The sequence below is a fragment of the Giraffa tippelskirchi genome, chromosome 1, assembly GCF_054371585.1.
Source record: "Giraffa tippelskirchi isolate mGirTip1 chromosome 1, T2T-mGirTip1v1.2.pri, whole genome shotgun sequence".
NCBI classification, from domain to species: domain Eukaryota; kingdom Metazoa; phylum Chordata; class Mammalia; order Artiodactyla; family Giraffidae; genus Giraffa; species Giraffa tippelskirchi.
Window position 1 is genome coordinate 31,765,998 of NC_137275.1, and position 17,083 is coordinate 31,783,080.

The following is a 17,083-nucleotide window of genomic DNA, read 5'->3' on the forward strand; positions in this document are numbered from 1 at the left end:
GACTAGAAAACACCAGATTTATTTGCACTTTATATGTGTGAAATACAGCTTAATCCTTGACAGTCCTATCCGATAAGAGAAAACACTCAAAAGAGGTTAAATATTAGTCTTAAGATCTGTCTCAACCTAGAGCCCATATTTTTTGTTACATCGAAAAGTTTTGAAAACGTGAAAATTTTTAATGCTTAAGTGGAATTGTTTTTGTGCCTGAATTTTCTGTACTCTTGTTAATATAGAGGAAAGAGAGAATATATTAAAAGCCCGATATTTATGCTAATCTTTTTTAAAAAAATTCCTCTTTAATATAGTTATCACTGGTGGCTCAGTGGTCAAGACTCGTCCTGGCAGTGCAGGAGACAAGGGTTCCATCCCTGGGCCAGGAAGATCCCCTGGAGGAGGGCATGACAAACCACTCCAGTATTCTTACCTGGGAAATCCCTTGGACAGAGGAGCCTGGCGGGCTACAGTCCATGGGGTTGCAAAGAGTTGGAAACAACTAAGCTCATGCTTACATTCAGTTATTTTAGCTTTCTTTTTGTATTGTCTATAACATAGACTTTATATCACCTGAAATAATAGTTGTCAGACTTCAGTTTTGCCTATATATGCCTTTGCATATTTGACAAGTTCTGCTTACAGTAGAAGGAAAAATGACCTATTTAATGGACTTCTTATAAATGTCAGACATGTACCATATCCTTTTTATTGGAATTATTCTTTATTTTTTTGTTTCCTGCAGTTTCTAATCAGCATTTGGTCATTTTAAGAAAACACTATATGGAGAATCTGACTAAACTGAGGGTGATAGTTAACATTACAAGAAAACATATTTTTTAAAACTAGTAGAACATGAATTCATAAAATTTGAAAGGTGCATATTATAATTTCTTAGTAAAAAACATTGCATCAAGAAAGTGTACTTGCATGATACTCTCTTAAATTATAAATGTTAAACTTTTATTGAGTACCTGCTATATTTTGTACACTAGTTTTTGTGTATATAAAACTTGAATTTATCTAGATTGGTTAATTAATATAGCATTCTGCATTAATTTTCGTTTGCTCTCATAACAACTTACTACATACTTTGTGGTTTAAAACAACACACATTATCTTCCCATCTGTGAGTCAAGAGTCTGAAATGGATTTTACTGGGTCAAAATCCAGGTGTTTACAAGGTTTTTGTTCCTTTTTGGTTGTTCTAGAAGAGAATCTGTTTCCTTGCTTTTTCTACCTTCCTGAAATCGCCTTTGTTCCTTAAATTATGGCTGTCCTCTTACAGTCTCAAAACCAGCAATGCCAGCCTTCTCAATGTAATTGGATTCAGCCAGCTGGGATAATCCAGGATAATCTCCTTATTTTAAGGTTTATTACCTTAATCATGTCTCTAAACTTTCTTGCCATGTAAAGTAACATTTTCACAGATTTTGTGATTAGGACAGGTGAATCTTTGGGAAGTCATTATTCTACCAACCATATCGTTTTCAAAGACTAAAAATATGGAGATATTTCTAATTCTGAAAATAATTTCCCTTTGATTCACAAGGCACTTGACATAATTGTAATGCCTAAACTGATGACTTGGATTGAGCAAATTAACTTTTCTACATTTGTTGTCCCACAGGCTTCTCAAACTCAACATATTGGAAACTAAATTCCTCCCAACTTCTTCCTCTGCTAGTTCTCAGTATCTTCATAAACAGTCATAATAAGAAAGAAATCTGATTCATCTTTAACTCCTGTTTTCTTTACCTGGCAAACCGTATAAAGTCAGTAAGTCTTTCGAATTCTTCCTTAGTAGCTTTCAAATCTAATGTTTCCCTCCATTGCTGCTGCTATCCCCCTTGGCCAAGTTACATTAATCTGTTTCTTAGATTATTTTAGCATTTTATGCACATACCCTTGCTTTTCTTTCCTCTCCAGATTTATCTCCTGGGCTGGTTTATAATGAATTTTTTCCAGTTGCATGAACAGACCACTTTCTCAGCTGTGGGCCTCTTTGTATGCTCTTCCTTTTACTTAGAAAATAAAATATACCTGGGTTCCCTACCAAGCTGTGTACTAAGTTTAAATATTACTTTCCTTGATTATTATCACTCACCCTATATGTTCCTACATCTGCTCCAAAGCACTCTTCATTTTCAAACATAATAAGAAAATGCTGAATTTGTCTTGTACTCTTAGAGTCTGGACTGAAAGCTCCAGAAGAATAGGAACTATCTTTCGTGTTCGTAAAACCACTTTGCCATAGCATTTCTGTGGCTCACTGGAATATATTATCAGCAGTGACAGAAGTAGAAGTATTGCTCTATTTTGGATGAATACTCTTGCTATGTTTATCTGAACATGCCCCATCTTCAGAATCCTATTCCTGTACATGTAAATATACAAAATTTTTTACAGTAGTCACTTTTTTTTTCCTAGCTATTGCCCTGCTTATGACTTGTGTCCTCACAGTTCTAAGTCACCTCTTTTCATATTACCAGGTGTTTCAAATATCAGCTTAATGTTCTGTATACGTTCCTTTTTATGTCGTTCATTTTCTAATCTTTCTTGATCTGGAGTTGGATTCTGAAATGGTGTTCTTAATTGGTTTCTTTTTTTTACTTTGTATGATTTTTTTTTTTTGGTATCATCTGAATAAATCTTTGATGATAGCATTTTCCTCTTCATATTCTTTTCCTTTAAATCGTTCATATCAGTTTTTTTTTCTTTTTTTGAATCAATTCAATGAATATGGACAATAATCTCTGTCATCATGAGCACCTCTCATTTATTGAAGCAGTTCCTGAGGATATTTTTGAGAAGCACAAGGGAAAAACAAGAAGGAAAGACAAATAAAAGGAGTTAGAGAAGAGAGATGTGGATGGAAATCTTGGGGGCTGGAAAATGATACTCATCAGTGAAAATTCTTGCTGTTGTGCAAATAATTTTTCAAACTAATAGTGGCAACTATGTTAAAAGTTCTCATTTTTGCTTTGGTATTTTGTAAATTGACCCTTTATTATTTTCTATATCTACTCCCTAAAAGATGTTATTTATTTACAAGTTTTTACCTTGTGGTAGCTTGTAGTGTTTCCTATTCTCATCATCTTGAACGTATTGGTTGCTACTATTATTAAGCACAATATTGGTACAGTAGATTCTTTTCTATTTTTTTTAATAAAAATTTTTGTGCCTGATTCAGTATAATTACGGAGCAGTGTAAATACAGAAGTGGCAAGGACCAGACATAAGGAGAAGAGATTAAGAAGAGGTGGCAAGAATACACAGAAGAACTATATAAAAAAAGGTCCCGGAAAACCATGATGGTGTGGTCACTCACCTAGAGCCAGGCATCTTGGAGTGTGGAGTCAAGTGAAGTCAAGTGGGCCTTAGGAAGCATTATTATGAACAAAGCTAATGGAGGTGATAGAATTCTAGCTGAGCTATTGTAGTTGCTAAAAGATGATGATGGTAAAGTGCTGCACTCAGTATGCCAGCAAATTTGGAAAATCAGCAATGGCCACAGGACTGGAAGAGATCAGATTTCATTCCAATCTCAAAGGCAATGCCAAAGAATGTTCAAACTGCTGTAGAATTGTGCTCATTTCACATGCTAGCAGGGTAACGCTCAAAATCCTTCAAGCTAGGCTTCAACAGTATATGAATCGAGACCTTCCTGGTATACAAGCTGGATTTAGTAAAGGCAGAAGAACCAGAGGTAAATTGCCAACATCCAGGTACATATAATGAAAGCTGTGGTTTTTCCAGTAGTCATGTATGGACGTGAGAGATGAACAATAAAAAATGCTGAGCAGCAAAGAATTGATGCCTTCGAACTGTGGTGCTGGAGAATACTCTTGAGAGTCCCTTGGACTGCCAGGAGATCAAATGAGTCAATCCTAAAGAAAATAACCCTGAATATTCATTGGAAGGACTGATGCTGAAGCTGATGCTCCAGTACTTTGGCCACCTGATGAGAAGTGCCAACTCACTGAAAAAGACTGATGCTGGGAAAGATTGAAGGCAGGAGGAGAAGGGGATGACAGAGGATGAGATGGTTGAATGGCATCACTGACTCAATGGACATGAGTTTGAGCAAACTCCAGGAGATGGTGACGGACTGGGAAGCCTGGGGTGCTGCAGTCCATGGGGTCGCAAAGAGTTGGACACGACTGAGCAACTGTACAACAACTTGGAACATAGAGAAAGCACGGGAATCCCAGAAAAACATCTACTTCTGCTTCATTGACTACACTAAAGCCTTAGTATGGATCACAGCAAAACGGAAAATTCTAAAAGAGATGGGAATACCAGACCACCTTACCTGCTACCTGAGAAACCTGTATGCAGGTCAAGAAACAACAGTTAGAACCACACTTGGAGCCTTGGTCTGTTTCCAAATTGGGAAAGGAGTGTGTCAAGATTGTATATTGTCAGTGTACTTTTTTAACTTATGTGCAGAGTACATCATGCAAAATGCCAAGCTAGATGAATCCCAAGCTGGAATCAATATTGCTGGGAGAAATACCAACAACCTCAGATATGCAGATAATAACACTCTAATGGCAGAAAGTGAAGAGGAACTAAAGAAACTCTTGATGAGGGTGAAAGAAGAGAGTGAAAAGCCTGGCTTAAAACTCTAACATTCAAAAAACTAAGATCATGGCATCCAGTCCCATCACTTTCATGGCAAATAGATGGGGCAAAAGTGGAAATAGTGGCAGATTTTATTTTCTTGGACTCCCAAATCACTGCGGACCATGTCTGCAGCCACAAAATTAAAAGATACTTGCTCCTTTGAAGAAAAGCTTTGACAAATTTTAATCATATTTTAAGTGTGTTATAAAGCAGAGACATCACTTTGCTAACAATGGTCCATCTAGTCAAATCTATGGTTTTTCCAGTAGTCATGTATGGATGTGAGAGTTGGACCATAAAGAAGCTAAGCGCCAAAGAATTGATGCTTTTCAACTCTGGTGCTGGAAAAGACTCTTGGAGAGTCCCTTGGACAGCAAGGAGATCAAACCAGTCAGTCTTAAAGGAAATCAGCCCTGCATATTAATTGGAGGGACTGATTCTGAAGCTGAAGCTCCAAAACTTAGGCTACCTGATGCCAGTAGCCAGCTCATTTTAAAAGACCCTGATGCTGGCAAAGATTGACGGCAGGAGAGAGGTGGGCAGCAGAGGATAAGATAGTTGAATGGCATCACTGACTCAATGGACGTGAGTTTGAGCGAACTCCAGCAGATAGCAAAGGACAGGGAAGCCTTGCGTGCTGCAGCCCATTGAGGTCCCAAAGAGGTGGACATGACTTAGCATCTGAACAACAACAGTATAATTAAGGCAAATAGTCTTCTTTTACTCCTCTATAAGCGCAAATCAGTTCTCTTTATCAGTGTCAATCAGTTCTCTTCATTCTGAATTTAAAGTATTCTCAAATCCTGTAACTTTCTGAAAATAGAATCAGAGACTGATGTTGCTGTAAGGTTTCATGACAGAATTTCACTCATTTTATCCTCTATCCCTCTACTTCCTAATCACATTTAACTGGGAGAATGACTAAAGCACCTAGAATAGTGTTTTTCATATTTGCATGTGCATTTGAATTCACTGAGGGTCTTGTTAAAATATTGATTAATAAACTGATTTAGTGGATCTGGGCTGGGACTCAATATTCTGTTCTTCTAAACAGTCTATCCCAGGTGATGCTAGTGTAGTTGATGTGAGCCACATTTTAAGTATCAAAATTTAGGTAGTATCTAAAATGGCTCATGCTTGGTAGCAGTTTTATTAATATCATTGCCTAGTGAAATATAGGCTTTAACCTGAACTTGTTATTTTGGTGTCTATTTGAGAGCTTGTGTACCAAACAATGTTATATGCTATAGGTAATAAAGATGACTTAAAGTGCTGGTAGGCAGGCTTGTACCCTACTCAGTTTTTTGGCCTTGCATAGTGTGGAGGCTGCTGCTGCTGGTGGGCTCAGCAAGGTCCTGGGGTGGCTGGTTGTGGTGCCTGGGATCTGGGAGCTAGTGTTGGCCTGCTGGTGGGCAGGGCTGTGGCCTGGGGTTGATGTTGCCTGCTTGTGGGCAGGACCTGTTCCTTACACCAGTGGGCTGTGAGGTCCAGGGTGTTTTGGAGCTGGTGTAAATTCATGGGTGGGCAGAGCTGGATCCTGGGATTTCTGGCTACAAGGCCCTGGGATTCCTGGAGCTTGTGTCAGACTGATGGTGGGTAGGGCTGAGTCCTGATGGTTTGGCCCAGGGGTTCCAGGGGTCCAGAGGCTAATGCTGGCCCACTGATAAGTAGGGCTGGGTCCCAACTAGGTTGGCTTCTTGGCCTGGGTTGTCTCAGGACTGATGCTGACTTACTGGTGGGTGGAGGGAGTTCTGGCATTAGTAAGCTAGATGTTGTTGTTTTTTTAGTAGTCGTTATGTCATATCTGACTGTTTTGTGAGCCTATGGACTACAGCCCTTCAGGCTCCTCTGCTCATGGGATTTCCCAGGTAAGAATACTCGAGTTGCCAATACTGGTTGCCATTTCCTTCTCCAGGGGATCTTTCTGTCCCAGGGATTGAACCCACATCTCCTGCATTGGCAAGCAGGTTCTTTACCACTGACCACTGGGAAGCTCTCGTAAGCTAGATAGAAGTTTCCAAAATTCCAAAATTGTGATTGCTGACAGCAGTGTCCTTGTGGTAGAACAATGACTGCAACCAGCATCTGGGTCCCCAGTGAGCTCCACTTACTACCTGCCTCTCTGGGAGGCTCTCCAAGATCAGCAAGTGGTTCTGACCCAGGTTCCTTCCAAATTACTGCTTCTGCCTTGGGCATTGGAGTGTTTGAGATTTTGCCATTTTAATTACATTGCCTTTGCCTTTTAAGAGTGGCGTCTGTATTTACTATAGCCCTCAGATTCTCCTGAAAGTAAGCCTCACTAGCCTTCAAAGTCAAACTTTATGGGGGGCTTGTCTTCCTGGTGCAAGAACCCTAAGCAGGGGAACCCAGCGTGGGACTCAGACCTGTGTGGCTCCCTAAGGAGAACCATGCAATTGTAATTATTCTTCTGTGTGTAGGTTTCCCACCTTGGGTCTTGATTGTCTCTTGTCTCTACCTTTCCTACCAATCTTGTGGCTTATTATGTCTTAGTTGTAGAAGGTCTTTTCTGTTAGCCTTCAAATTGTTCTCATCAATATTTGCTCTGTAAATAGTAGTTGTAATTTTAGTATGCCTGTGGGAGGAGGTGAGCTCAGGATCTTCCTATTCTGCCATCTGGCCACTCCCCCTGATCTTATATACTTTTATGCAGTTTATTTACTATATGAGTTTCCTACTTGATAATGATTTTAATTTCTTTGGATCTCATAGAAATATTTATATCAGAAACTTAAAAATGCAGGTTTCTTGTCTGACTTGGTGATCAAGAAAATTTTTCATTATATAGCATCTAATGTTTTAATTCTCTTTCTGAAAAACAATTTTTCCATTGTTAAACTCATATTGATGGTTGTATACATTTTATTATAGATGCAATATTTGTATTAAAATAGCCTGTATTTCTGATTTCCCCTTCTTCCTGGTTGTCAGTCTCAAAAACAAAACTAGAATTCATCTGTCCCTTTTGTTAGATCTTTTCTTCTCTACCTGCTTTTGTAGTAAAATGAAACTACTGTTGACACCTTTAACTTTTCGTTGCTTTCCATATTCATTCTTGTTTTAAATTCTTTTTCCTCTTTTAAATTCTATTCGAAGAAACGTTCTTTTTTCCTTCAGGTAGGAAATATATCTTTATTGAGACCTTCTGTTAAATATTCTCTTCCATAAATTAGGTTGACTAAAGTCATGAATTATTTTAAAACAGAAAAGCATTGCTTAATGCTTAACCTTTTCTTATGTGGGACTTTCTTAAGTAGTGGAAGGAGTCACATATTTCATTTTTCCTTTACATACTATACTTTTCTTTTTGACGCAGGAGTATATGTTGCTTATCAAGCAATGTGCAAAGTTTGCATTTAGCTGAAAGGAAGTTGTAGATTTTGAGAATGTGTGACTTTTAAAAAAAACGAAGAAAAAAGAAGTCCATAGGATAAATTTAAGAAGTTTCTATAATTGAGAGGTCTTTTTTGTTGTTTGTTTTTTTAATTGGCTGTGGTTTTCTGAATATTCTTTGGTTCAGTAGATTTTGATTTTTATTCTTTATTTTAGGAAGCAAGAAAGGTAACACCAATGTTCCTCATAAAAAGAATCAGAAAAAAGATAAGGAAAGCAAAAAGGAGCATTTTTCAAGTGGATCCAAGAAGAACAAAATTGAACCTGAAGAATTAACTTCAACTGTCACAAGAAGTCAAAGAATTTCTAGACGCCCATCTGATTGGTGGGTGGTAAAATCAGAGCAGAGTAAGTATTTTTATTTAAATCATACTCATTGTATCAGAGGCTCTGTGTTTGATTTATATTCCTGTTCACTTGAGAAAAATCTCATGAGGAAAAAAATAAATTGGATCATCAATAGAAATATTAAATCAATTAATTATAAAGATATTCATGAAGGTTTATCATATACAGTATTCTCGGTATAGGGATACAGCTGTGGAAAAATAAAACCAAAAATGAAAAATTGCTGCTGTTATATGACTTACATTCTATAGAAGGAATACCACCAATATAGATATATTGGATGAGGTGAGGAACTATTTTAAATACTGCTCATGGCGTGAATTAGATGAGAGCTAAGAATTGACAGTGTGATTTTGACAACATGGAGGTTGTTATCACCTTGATAAAATTTATTTTTGTAGAATGATGAGACCAAAAGTCTCTGAGGTGGGTTCAAGGGAGTTTAGAAGTGAGACCAAAGAGACAGTAAAATAAAGGGATATGGCAGATGTGGGGTCAAGAGAAGGTCTCTCTCTCTTTTTTAACATGCAAGATATTGTATCAGCTCATCTGCTCTTTAAAACTACCGTGTAGAAAGGTACAGGATAAATAAAAGATCAGAGTCCTTGTGTAGGCAAGGAGTGGGTGTGGGCTACCCCAGAATAAAAGGGTTAGCTCTAGATTAAAACAAGGACATTATGTGAAAAGGTAAAGGCAGAGTATGTGGCAACACTTAGAAGTAGGTTGGTCGGGTTGATGGTGGGAGGATAAATGTTGAAGGTAAACTTTGAGTAGATTACTTTGTTTAGTTTCTTACTCTTTAAAATGTGACTACCATTACTTCTACCTCATTAAGTTATAAGTATTAAATGGCATATATTTAGCATTAAAATGTTAAATTCTACTGTTATTGCTTTGGCGGGCTCATCTTTTTGCCCAAGGTTGCTGGAAGCTGTACTCTGGTTAATGAACGTGTAATTATATGGATTAATAAAAATCTTACAAAGCTGAGATAAGCATGCTTGAACTCCATAATTTACCAGAAAAGACTTGAAACATGGATTAGTCCTGAGACATGTTGGGATCAAGTAGGTAGTCACAAAAGTGGAGGAATGCTTACAGATCCCCTGGTCCAAACTCCTTCATCTGATGGAAGAACAAACCAAGTCTGAAGCATAGAAAAGCAGCATAAGTTCCCTTTAAGGTCAGAGACCTTTGTGCTACAATTTGAAACAACAGAACCCATATTTCTTTACTCTTGAGCTTTACATTATGTGCCCATGGTGAGGCAGGAGTGGTGCTAGGCTGGGCCAGGACACAGTGAGGCAAATGAGCAACCTAGAATGGGAAATTTAAGAAGACACTTGATCTTAGGGCTGTGTGACTGACTCGGAGTAAAGTGAAGTGAAAGTCGCTCAGTTGTGTCAGACTCTTTGCGACCCCATGTACTATACAGTCCATGGAATTCTCCATTCCAGAATACTGGAGTGGGTAGCCTTTCCCTTCTCCAGGGGATCTTCCCAACCCAGGGATTGAACCCAGGTATCCCGCATTGCAGGCAGATTCTTTACCAACTGAGCTATCAGGGAAGCCCAACTTGGAGTAAACACCTTCTTAAATTTTACACCTAGTTAGAATTTTTATTTTTTTCTCTATGAGAACTTTTAAGATGTACTCTCTGATAATTATTTTGCAATATATACTATATAAGATTATTGTGTTTTGCAACTTAAACTTGCATAGGCAGTTATGATATATGTCAGTTATATATTGATATATAACTGATATCTGTCAGTTGTATATCAATAAAACTGGGAAAAATTATTTACCACCCTAGGCTACTCTTGCTTTACCACAATCCTGCCACTGCTGTTAGACATTAGGAATGTAAAGATAGGTCTTGGTCTAAATGATTGTCAGTCAGTACTTCAGTAGTTCAAAGAAAGTACACAGAGAGTGAGATGAAACTGGGACCTTGGGGAAATACCAGGATGTTAAGAAGAATAGTGGGCAGAGCCAGAGAGGATGGTTTTGAAAACGTGATCAATTTAAAAGATTTGGTCCATGTATCTGTAAATTGCAAGCAGATCAAGCTAGTCAGTTCTAAAGGAAATCAACCTTGAATATTCATTGATGCTAAAGTTGAAGCTCTAGTACTTTGGCCACCTGATGCAGAGAGCCAACTCATTGGAAAAGACCCTGATCTTGGGAGAGTCAGACGCAACTTAGTGACTAACAACAACAGTCTATAAAGTGAAGAGCTGAATAGTTCATGAATTTAACTTGCAAACAGATGTAGATTACTATGAGATTGGGGTGCATGTATATGTTTACATGAGAAATATAAATAATATATTTTAGTCAGTCAGATAATCAAACATTTTACTCACTTTTATCATTTAATCCTGTAGGTCCTTTTTCTAGCAATCCTTCAGTAAGAAATGAACTGTCAGTGTATCATAACAGTAGACAAAAACCACCTGCAGAAAAAACAAACCAATCATCTAAGAATATTGGGAAAAAAGCTGTTCCATTTAAAAAGCAGAAGAGAGCTAATGAAGGCAGCTCAGGAGCACAGAAGCTTTCATATGCTAAAGATTCTGGTGGTTCCCAGAATGAGTCATTGGGAAGCAATGAAGCAGACCTGGCTGAGAAGAAAAACCCTAATCCTCCTGGGTAATGTCACTTATATGTACAAAGTAATTATTTTTTTTCAACACTTAATAATTGTCTCTGTTATTTAATCATTTATAGAAAGCAATATTAGCATAAAGGAGTCTACAGTGTGACAGATCTGATAGTAAATCCATGGTGTGCCATTAGCTGGGTGTCCCCTCAGACTAAATAGTACTCTGAATTTGTTTACTCATATTAAAATGGGGAATAACATATAGCACATGAGGTATGATGATAAATTTAATAAGGTAGGTGTTATTGTCACCTAACAATCCCTTTTTTAAATTGTGATAAAAACATATAAAATTTATCATCTTAATTATTATTATTTTTTAACTTATTTGGCTGCATTGGGTCTTAGTTGTGGCACAGGAGATGTTTTGTGATGTCTTCTTTGCGTCAGAGCTGTGGTGCACAGACTTTCTAGGTCTGGCACATGGGCTCAGTCATTTTGGTGCTTGGGCTTAGTTACTCTGCAAGATGTGGGATATTAATGCTGCAACCAGGGATTGAACTCACATCCCCTGCATTGTGAGTTGGATTCTTAACCACTGGGCCACCAGGGAGGTCCCCATCTTGTTTTTAAGTATATCGTTTGAGTTGCTTTCTTTTTTATTTCTTTAATTAATTAATTAATTTTGGCTGTGGTGGGTCTTTGGTTCTGTGTGTGGGCTTTTTCTAGTTGTGGCAAGCAGGGACGACTACTCTCTAGTTGCCATGCACAGATGTCTCATTGTGGTGGCTTCTCTTGTTGCAGAGCACGTCGTCTAGGGTGAGCAGGCTTCAGTAGTTGTGGCTCTCGAGCTCTACAATGCAGGCTCAGTAGTTCTGGTGCAAGATCTTAGTTGTCCTGCATCATGTGGAATCTTCCCAGATCAGGGATTGAACCTATGTCCCCTGCTTTGGCAGACTGATTCTTAATCACTGGACCACTAGGGAAGTCCAAGTTGCTTTCTTTTAAGTGAGATTAATATAATTTTAGTAATTGGGAATGCATTAATTCTTTTCCTGATATGATGATAGTAGTTTACATATTTTAGTGCTTATTATTATAAAGTGTTTGCTAGATGCTTTCAATGATTCTCATCAGTCCTGACAAGCTAGTAAATACTGCTCTTAGGCATTTTTGCTTTTTGATATAGCATTTGCTTATTCATTCATTCAAAAAATACTTAATGCATATTATGTATGAGAAATTGTAGGTGCTGGGGATGTAGTGAATACCTGATAGACTACTCTAAAATACATTATTATATGGCGTTATGGTGCATACTATCTATAAATGGTTCACTGAGTTGTATGTTTACCCCCAATGATTTGTAGTGCTCCCTCTGTCTTATGTTAGACTTCCATATTTATAGTAGCTTATTCTTTATATCATTTGGTTTTTGTTAAGAATCTTGAGAGGTTGAGAGGATAGGTATTATCTCTATTTTTACATGTAAGGAAGGTACACTTAAGATAAATAAGTGTACCTAGGTCTTTTTTAGCCCAGTTGTTTTTACTTGAATGTGTTAATAATAATAAACACTTTTAATAATAAATCACCATTTTATTAAACAAAGCAGATAAGCCTTAGCTATGGGTTGAGAGAAATACTAAGGTATAAAAATTAAGTTTTTATGTTGAGCTTCTGAATTTGACCTAGTATCCCTATGTTACACATAATGGGACTATTTAGAAACATCCAAAGTTGATAGTTATTACAGTATCTGCTTAGGAAACCTGTTGGATATCATTCATAGAAAGGAAGATCTTTGAGACATTTGTATAGTCTACTTACTACGTGTAGAAGATCAAACACATAACTGTCTTGATATTTTACTTGTCATAAGGTGGGAAATCCTATGGACAGAGGAGCCTGGAGGGCTACGGCGCATGGGGTCACGAAAGAGTCAGACGTGACTTAGCAGCTAAACAACAATAAGCATATGACTCAGCAATTCCACTTGTACACAGATGTTTTTATCAGCATTATTCATAATAGTCAAAAGGTAGAAACAACCCAGATGTCCAGCAGGGGATGAATGGATAATCAAAATATAACAAAATGTACTTCAAAGAACACCATCAAGAAAGCAAGAATACTGGAGTGAGTTGTCATTTCCTTCTCCAGGGGATCTTCCCGACCCAAGGATTGAACTCACTTCTCCTGCATTGCAGGCATATTCTTTACCACTGAGCTACTAGAGAAGCCCTAGTCACATGATAACTTTACATTAATCCTTTGAGGAACTGCAGGATCATTTCCAAAGCATCTGCACTATTTTACATTCCTATCAGCAGTTGACTTCAGTGACTTTACATCCTTGTCAACATTTGTTGGCTTTTTGATTCTAGCCATCCTGATTGGTATGAAGTTGTACCTCATTGTGATTTTTATTTTCATTCTGTGATGACTAAGATCCTTTGTGGATTTTTAATTGGACTGTCTTTTTTTTTAATTGAATTGTATTAAGAGGTCTTTATTTATTCCAGATATAAGTTTCTTTTCAATTAAGTGATATTTGATAATCTCTCATTCTTGGGGTTGTCTCATTTTCTTGATGGTGTTCTTTGAAGCATGAAGGTTGTTTTTTTTTTATTTTAATTTTTTAATTTATGGAAGTATGCTAACACATTTACAGAAAACTTAGAAAATATAGAACAAGATTACATATAGTTCCACTATATATTACATTTTTTTAAGTAGATAAATTAAGATTTTTTTAGTTGGCATTTCAATAAAAAACTCAAAAATTAATAGAATGAGTATACAGAGAAGTAGAAGGCTATAGTAGACCTGAAAACCACTGTGAACCAATTCAACATAATTAAGATTTATACAATTTTCACACAACAGCAGGATGCAAATTCTATTCAAGTTCCTATAGGCTGTAAACTAGGAGACACAGGAACATATCCAGGGATGTAAAACAAAAGTGCAAAAATTTCATGGTCTAAAGTTATTGAAATCATACAGTCTGTTCTCTTATTCCTGTAGAATTATGTTAGAAATCAATATCAAAAGATACTTGAAAATAACCCACATATCTTCATGTGTAATGTCACAAGTACAGTGTGACATTTACCAAGAGAGATCTACAACTTAGCCATTGAAAGCCTCAATAAAGTTAGACTGAAAAAAACCACAGAGGGTGATTGCAGAGAAGAAAGCATTTGAACAGGAAATTAGTGTAAAAATGAGAAATTAATGTTAAGGATACTTTAAACTTGGCTTCCCTTGTGGCTCAGCTGGTAAAGAATCTGCCTGCAATGCAGGAGACCTGGGTTTGATCCCTGGGTTGGGAAGATCCCCTGGAGAAGGGAAAGGCTACCCACTCCAGTATTCTGGCTTGGAAAATTCCATGGACTGTATAGTCCATGGGTGGCAAAGAGTCAGACACAACTGAGCGACTTTCATTCATTCATACTTTACACAGAATCCCATGTATTTGGAAATTAAATGTCTACTTTTAAATGATGAGTGTATCTAAAAGGCCATAACAAGGGAAAATAGGAAATATTTGTAATAGAATAAAAATGAAAAGATATTTTACCAGAATTTGTTGCATGCAGCTGAAGCTACTGGTGCAATTAAATATAGTGTGGAGCCTTTATTAGACAAATAATGGACAGTAGCATAAAATTTTGTGAATTTGAACAAAATCTGTACTTTAGTTAATAATACTGTATCACTTGTTAATTTCCTGTTTTTTATCTTTACAACATAGTATTTCTTTATATTCTCAGAATTGGATAAGAAGTTTCGGTCCTCATTCAAATTCTTTTTTAAATCACTAAGATAATAAATATTGTAGACTTTTAGCAGTAATACTAGATGCCAGAATACATGGAACTATCTCAAAGTTTTGAGTGAGTATAAATTAGAAATCTAGCATTCTATTCATACTAAGTCAAGCAAGTGGAATCAAAATGTCATAAATTTTTTTGGTTTGGCAAAAATTCATGAATTTTCTAATATATATATACTATTTCATTAATTTAATAAGGAAATAATACCATTCACCAATGTAATGAAAAGAATAAAATACTTAGGAATATATCTACCTAAAGAAACAAAAGACTTATATATAGAAAACTATAAAACACTGATGAAAGAAATCAAAGAGGACACAAACAGATGGAGAAATATACCGTGTTCATGGATTGGAAGAATTAATATAGTGAAAATGAGTATACTACCCAAAGCAATCTATAGATTCAATGCAATCCCTATCAAGCTACCAATGGTATTTTTCACAGAACTAGAACAAATCATCTCACAATTTGTATGGAAATATAAGAAACCTCGAATAGCCAAAGCAATCTTGAGAAAGAAGAATGGAACTGGAGGAATCAACCTGCCTGACTTCAGGCTCTACTACAAAGCCACAGTCATCAAGACAGTATGGTACTGGCACAAAGATAGAAATATAGATCAATGGAACAAAATAGAAAGCCCAGAGATAAACCCACGCACCTATGGACACCTTATCTTCGACAAAGGAGGCAAGAATATACAATGGAGAAAAGACAATCTCTTTAACAAGTGGTGCTGGGAAAACTGGTCAACCACTTGTAAAAGAATGAAACTAGAACACTTCCTAACACCATACACAAAAATAAACTCAAAATGGATTAAAGATCTAAACATAAGACCAGAAACTATAAAACTTCTAGAGGAAAACATAGGCAAAACACTCTCCGACATAAATCACAGCAGGATCCTCCATGACCCACCTCCCAGAATATTGGAAATAAAAGCAAAAATAAACAAATGGGACCTAATTAAAATTAAAAGCTTTTGCACAACGAAGGAAACTATAAACAAGGTGAAAAGACAGCCTTCAGAATGGGAGAAAATAATAGCAAACGAAGCAACAGACAAACAATTAATCTCAAAAATATACAAGCAACTTCTGCAGCTGAATTCCAGAAAAATAAATGCCCTAATCAAAAAATGGGCCAAAGAACTAACCAGACATTTCTCCAAAGAAGACATACAGATGGCTAACAAACACATGAAAAGATGCTCAACATCACTCATTATTAGAGAAATGCAAATCAAAACCACAATGAGGTATCATTTCACACCAGTCAGGAGGCTGCTATCCAAAAGTCTACAAGCAATAAATGCTGGAGAGGGTGTGGAGAAAAGGGAACCCTCTTACACTGTTGGTGGGAATGCAAACTAGTACAGCCGCTATGGAGAACAGTGTGGAGATTCCTTAAAAAACTGGGAATAGAACTGCCATATGACCCAGCAATCCCACTGCTGGGCATATACACCGAGGAAACCAGAATTGAAAGAGACACGTGTACCCCAATGTTCATCGCAGCACCGTTTACAATAGCCAGGACATGGAAGCAACCTAGATGTCCATCAGCAGACGAATGGATAAGGAAGCTGTGGTACATATACACAATGGAATATTACTCAGCCATTAAAAAAGATACATTTGAATCGGTTCTACTGAGATGGATGAAACTGGAGCCCATTATACAGGGTGAAGTAAGCCAGAAAGAAAAACACCAATACAGTATACTAATGCATATATATGGAATTTGAAAGATGGTAACGATAACCCTATATGCGAGACAGAATAAGAGACACAGATGCACAGAACAATCTTATGGACTCTGAGGGAGAAGGTGAGGGTGGGACGTTCTGAGAGAGTAGCATTGAAACATGTATATTATCATATGTGAAACAGAACACCATTCCAGGTTTGATGCACGAGACAAATGCTCAGGGCTGGGGCAATGGGATGACCTAGAGGGATGGGATGGGGAGGCAGGTTGGGGGGGCTTCAAGATGGGGAACACATGTAAACCCATGGCTGATTCATGTCAATGTATGGCAAAAACCACTACAATATTGTAAAAAAAAATAAAAAATATATGTTATACATACAATACACACACACACACACACACAAAAGCTTTGCTACTACCAGAAGCACAAAAGTTTTTAATTTTGATAAAGTCCCATTTATCTATTTTGTCTGTGGTTGCTTTTGTTGCTGTTGGTATTTTGGTGTCATATCTACGAATTCTTTGTCCA

General features: G+C 37.0%; 1 protein-coding gene across 4 annotated transcripts in view; it reads left to right on the plus strand.

Moving 5' to 3' along the window:
• The window catches only part of CENPC (centromere protein C), an 84,271-nt gene that overhangs the window by 38,297 nt on the left and 28,891 nt on the right, over positions 1-17,083 (plus strand). For 2 of the 4 annotated variants that reach the window (XM_081587845.1, XM_081587836.1), the window contains exons 9-11: positions 8,191-8,382; positions 10,773-11,037; positions 11,139-11,161. In XM_081587845.1, the coding sequence (XP_081443971.1) occupies positions 8,191-8,382; positions 10,773-11,037; positions 11,139-11,161 (480 nt within the window). The remainder of the gene's footprint in view (positions 1-8,190; positions 8,383-10,772; positions 11,038-11,138; positions 11,162-17,083) is intronic. The other 2 variants (XM_081587816.1, XM_081587826.1) reach the window with 1 other exon arrangement.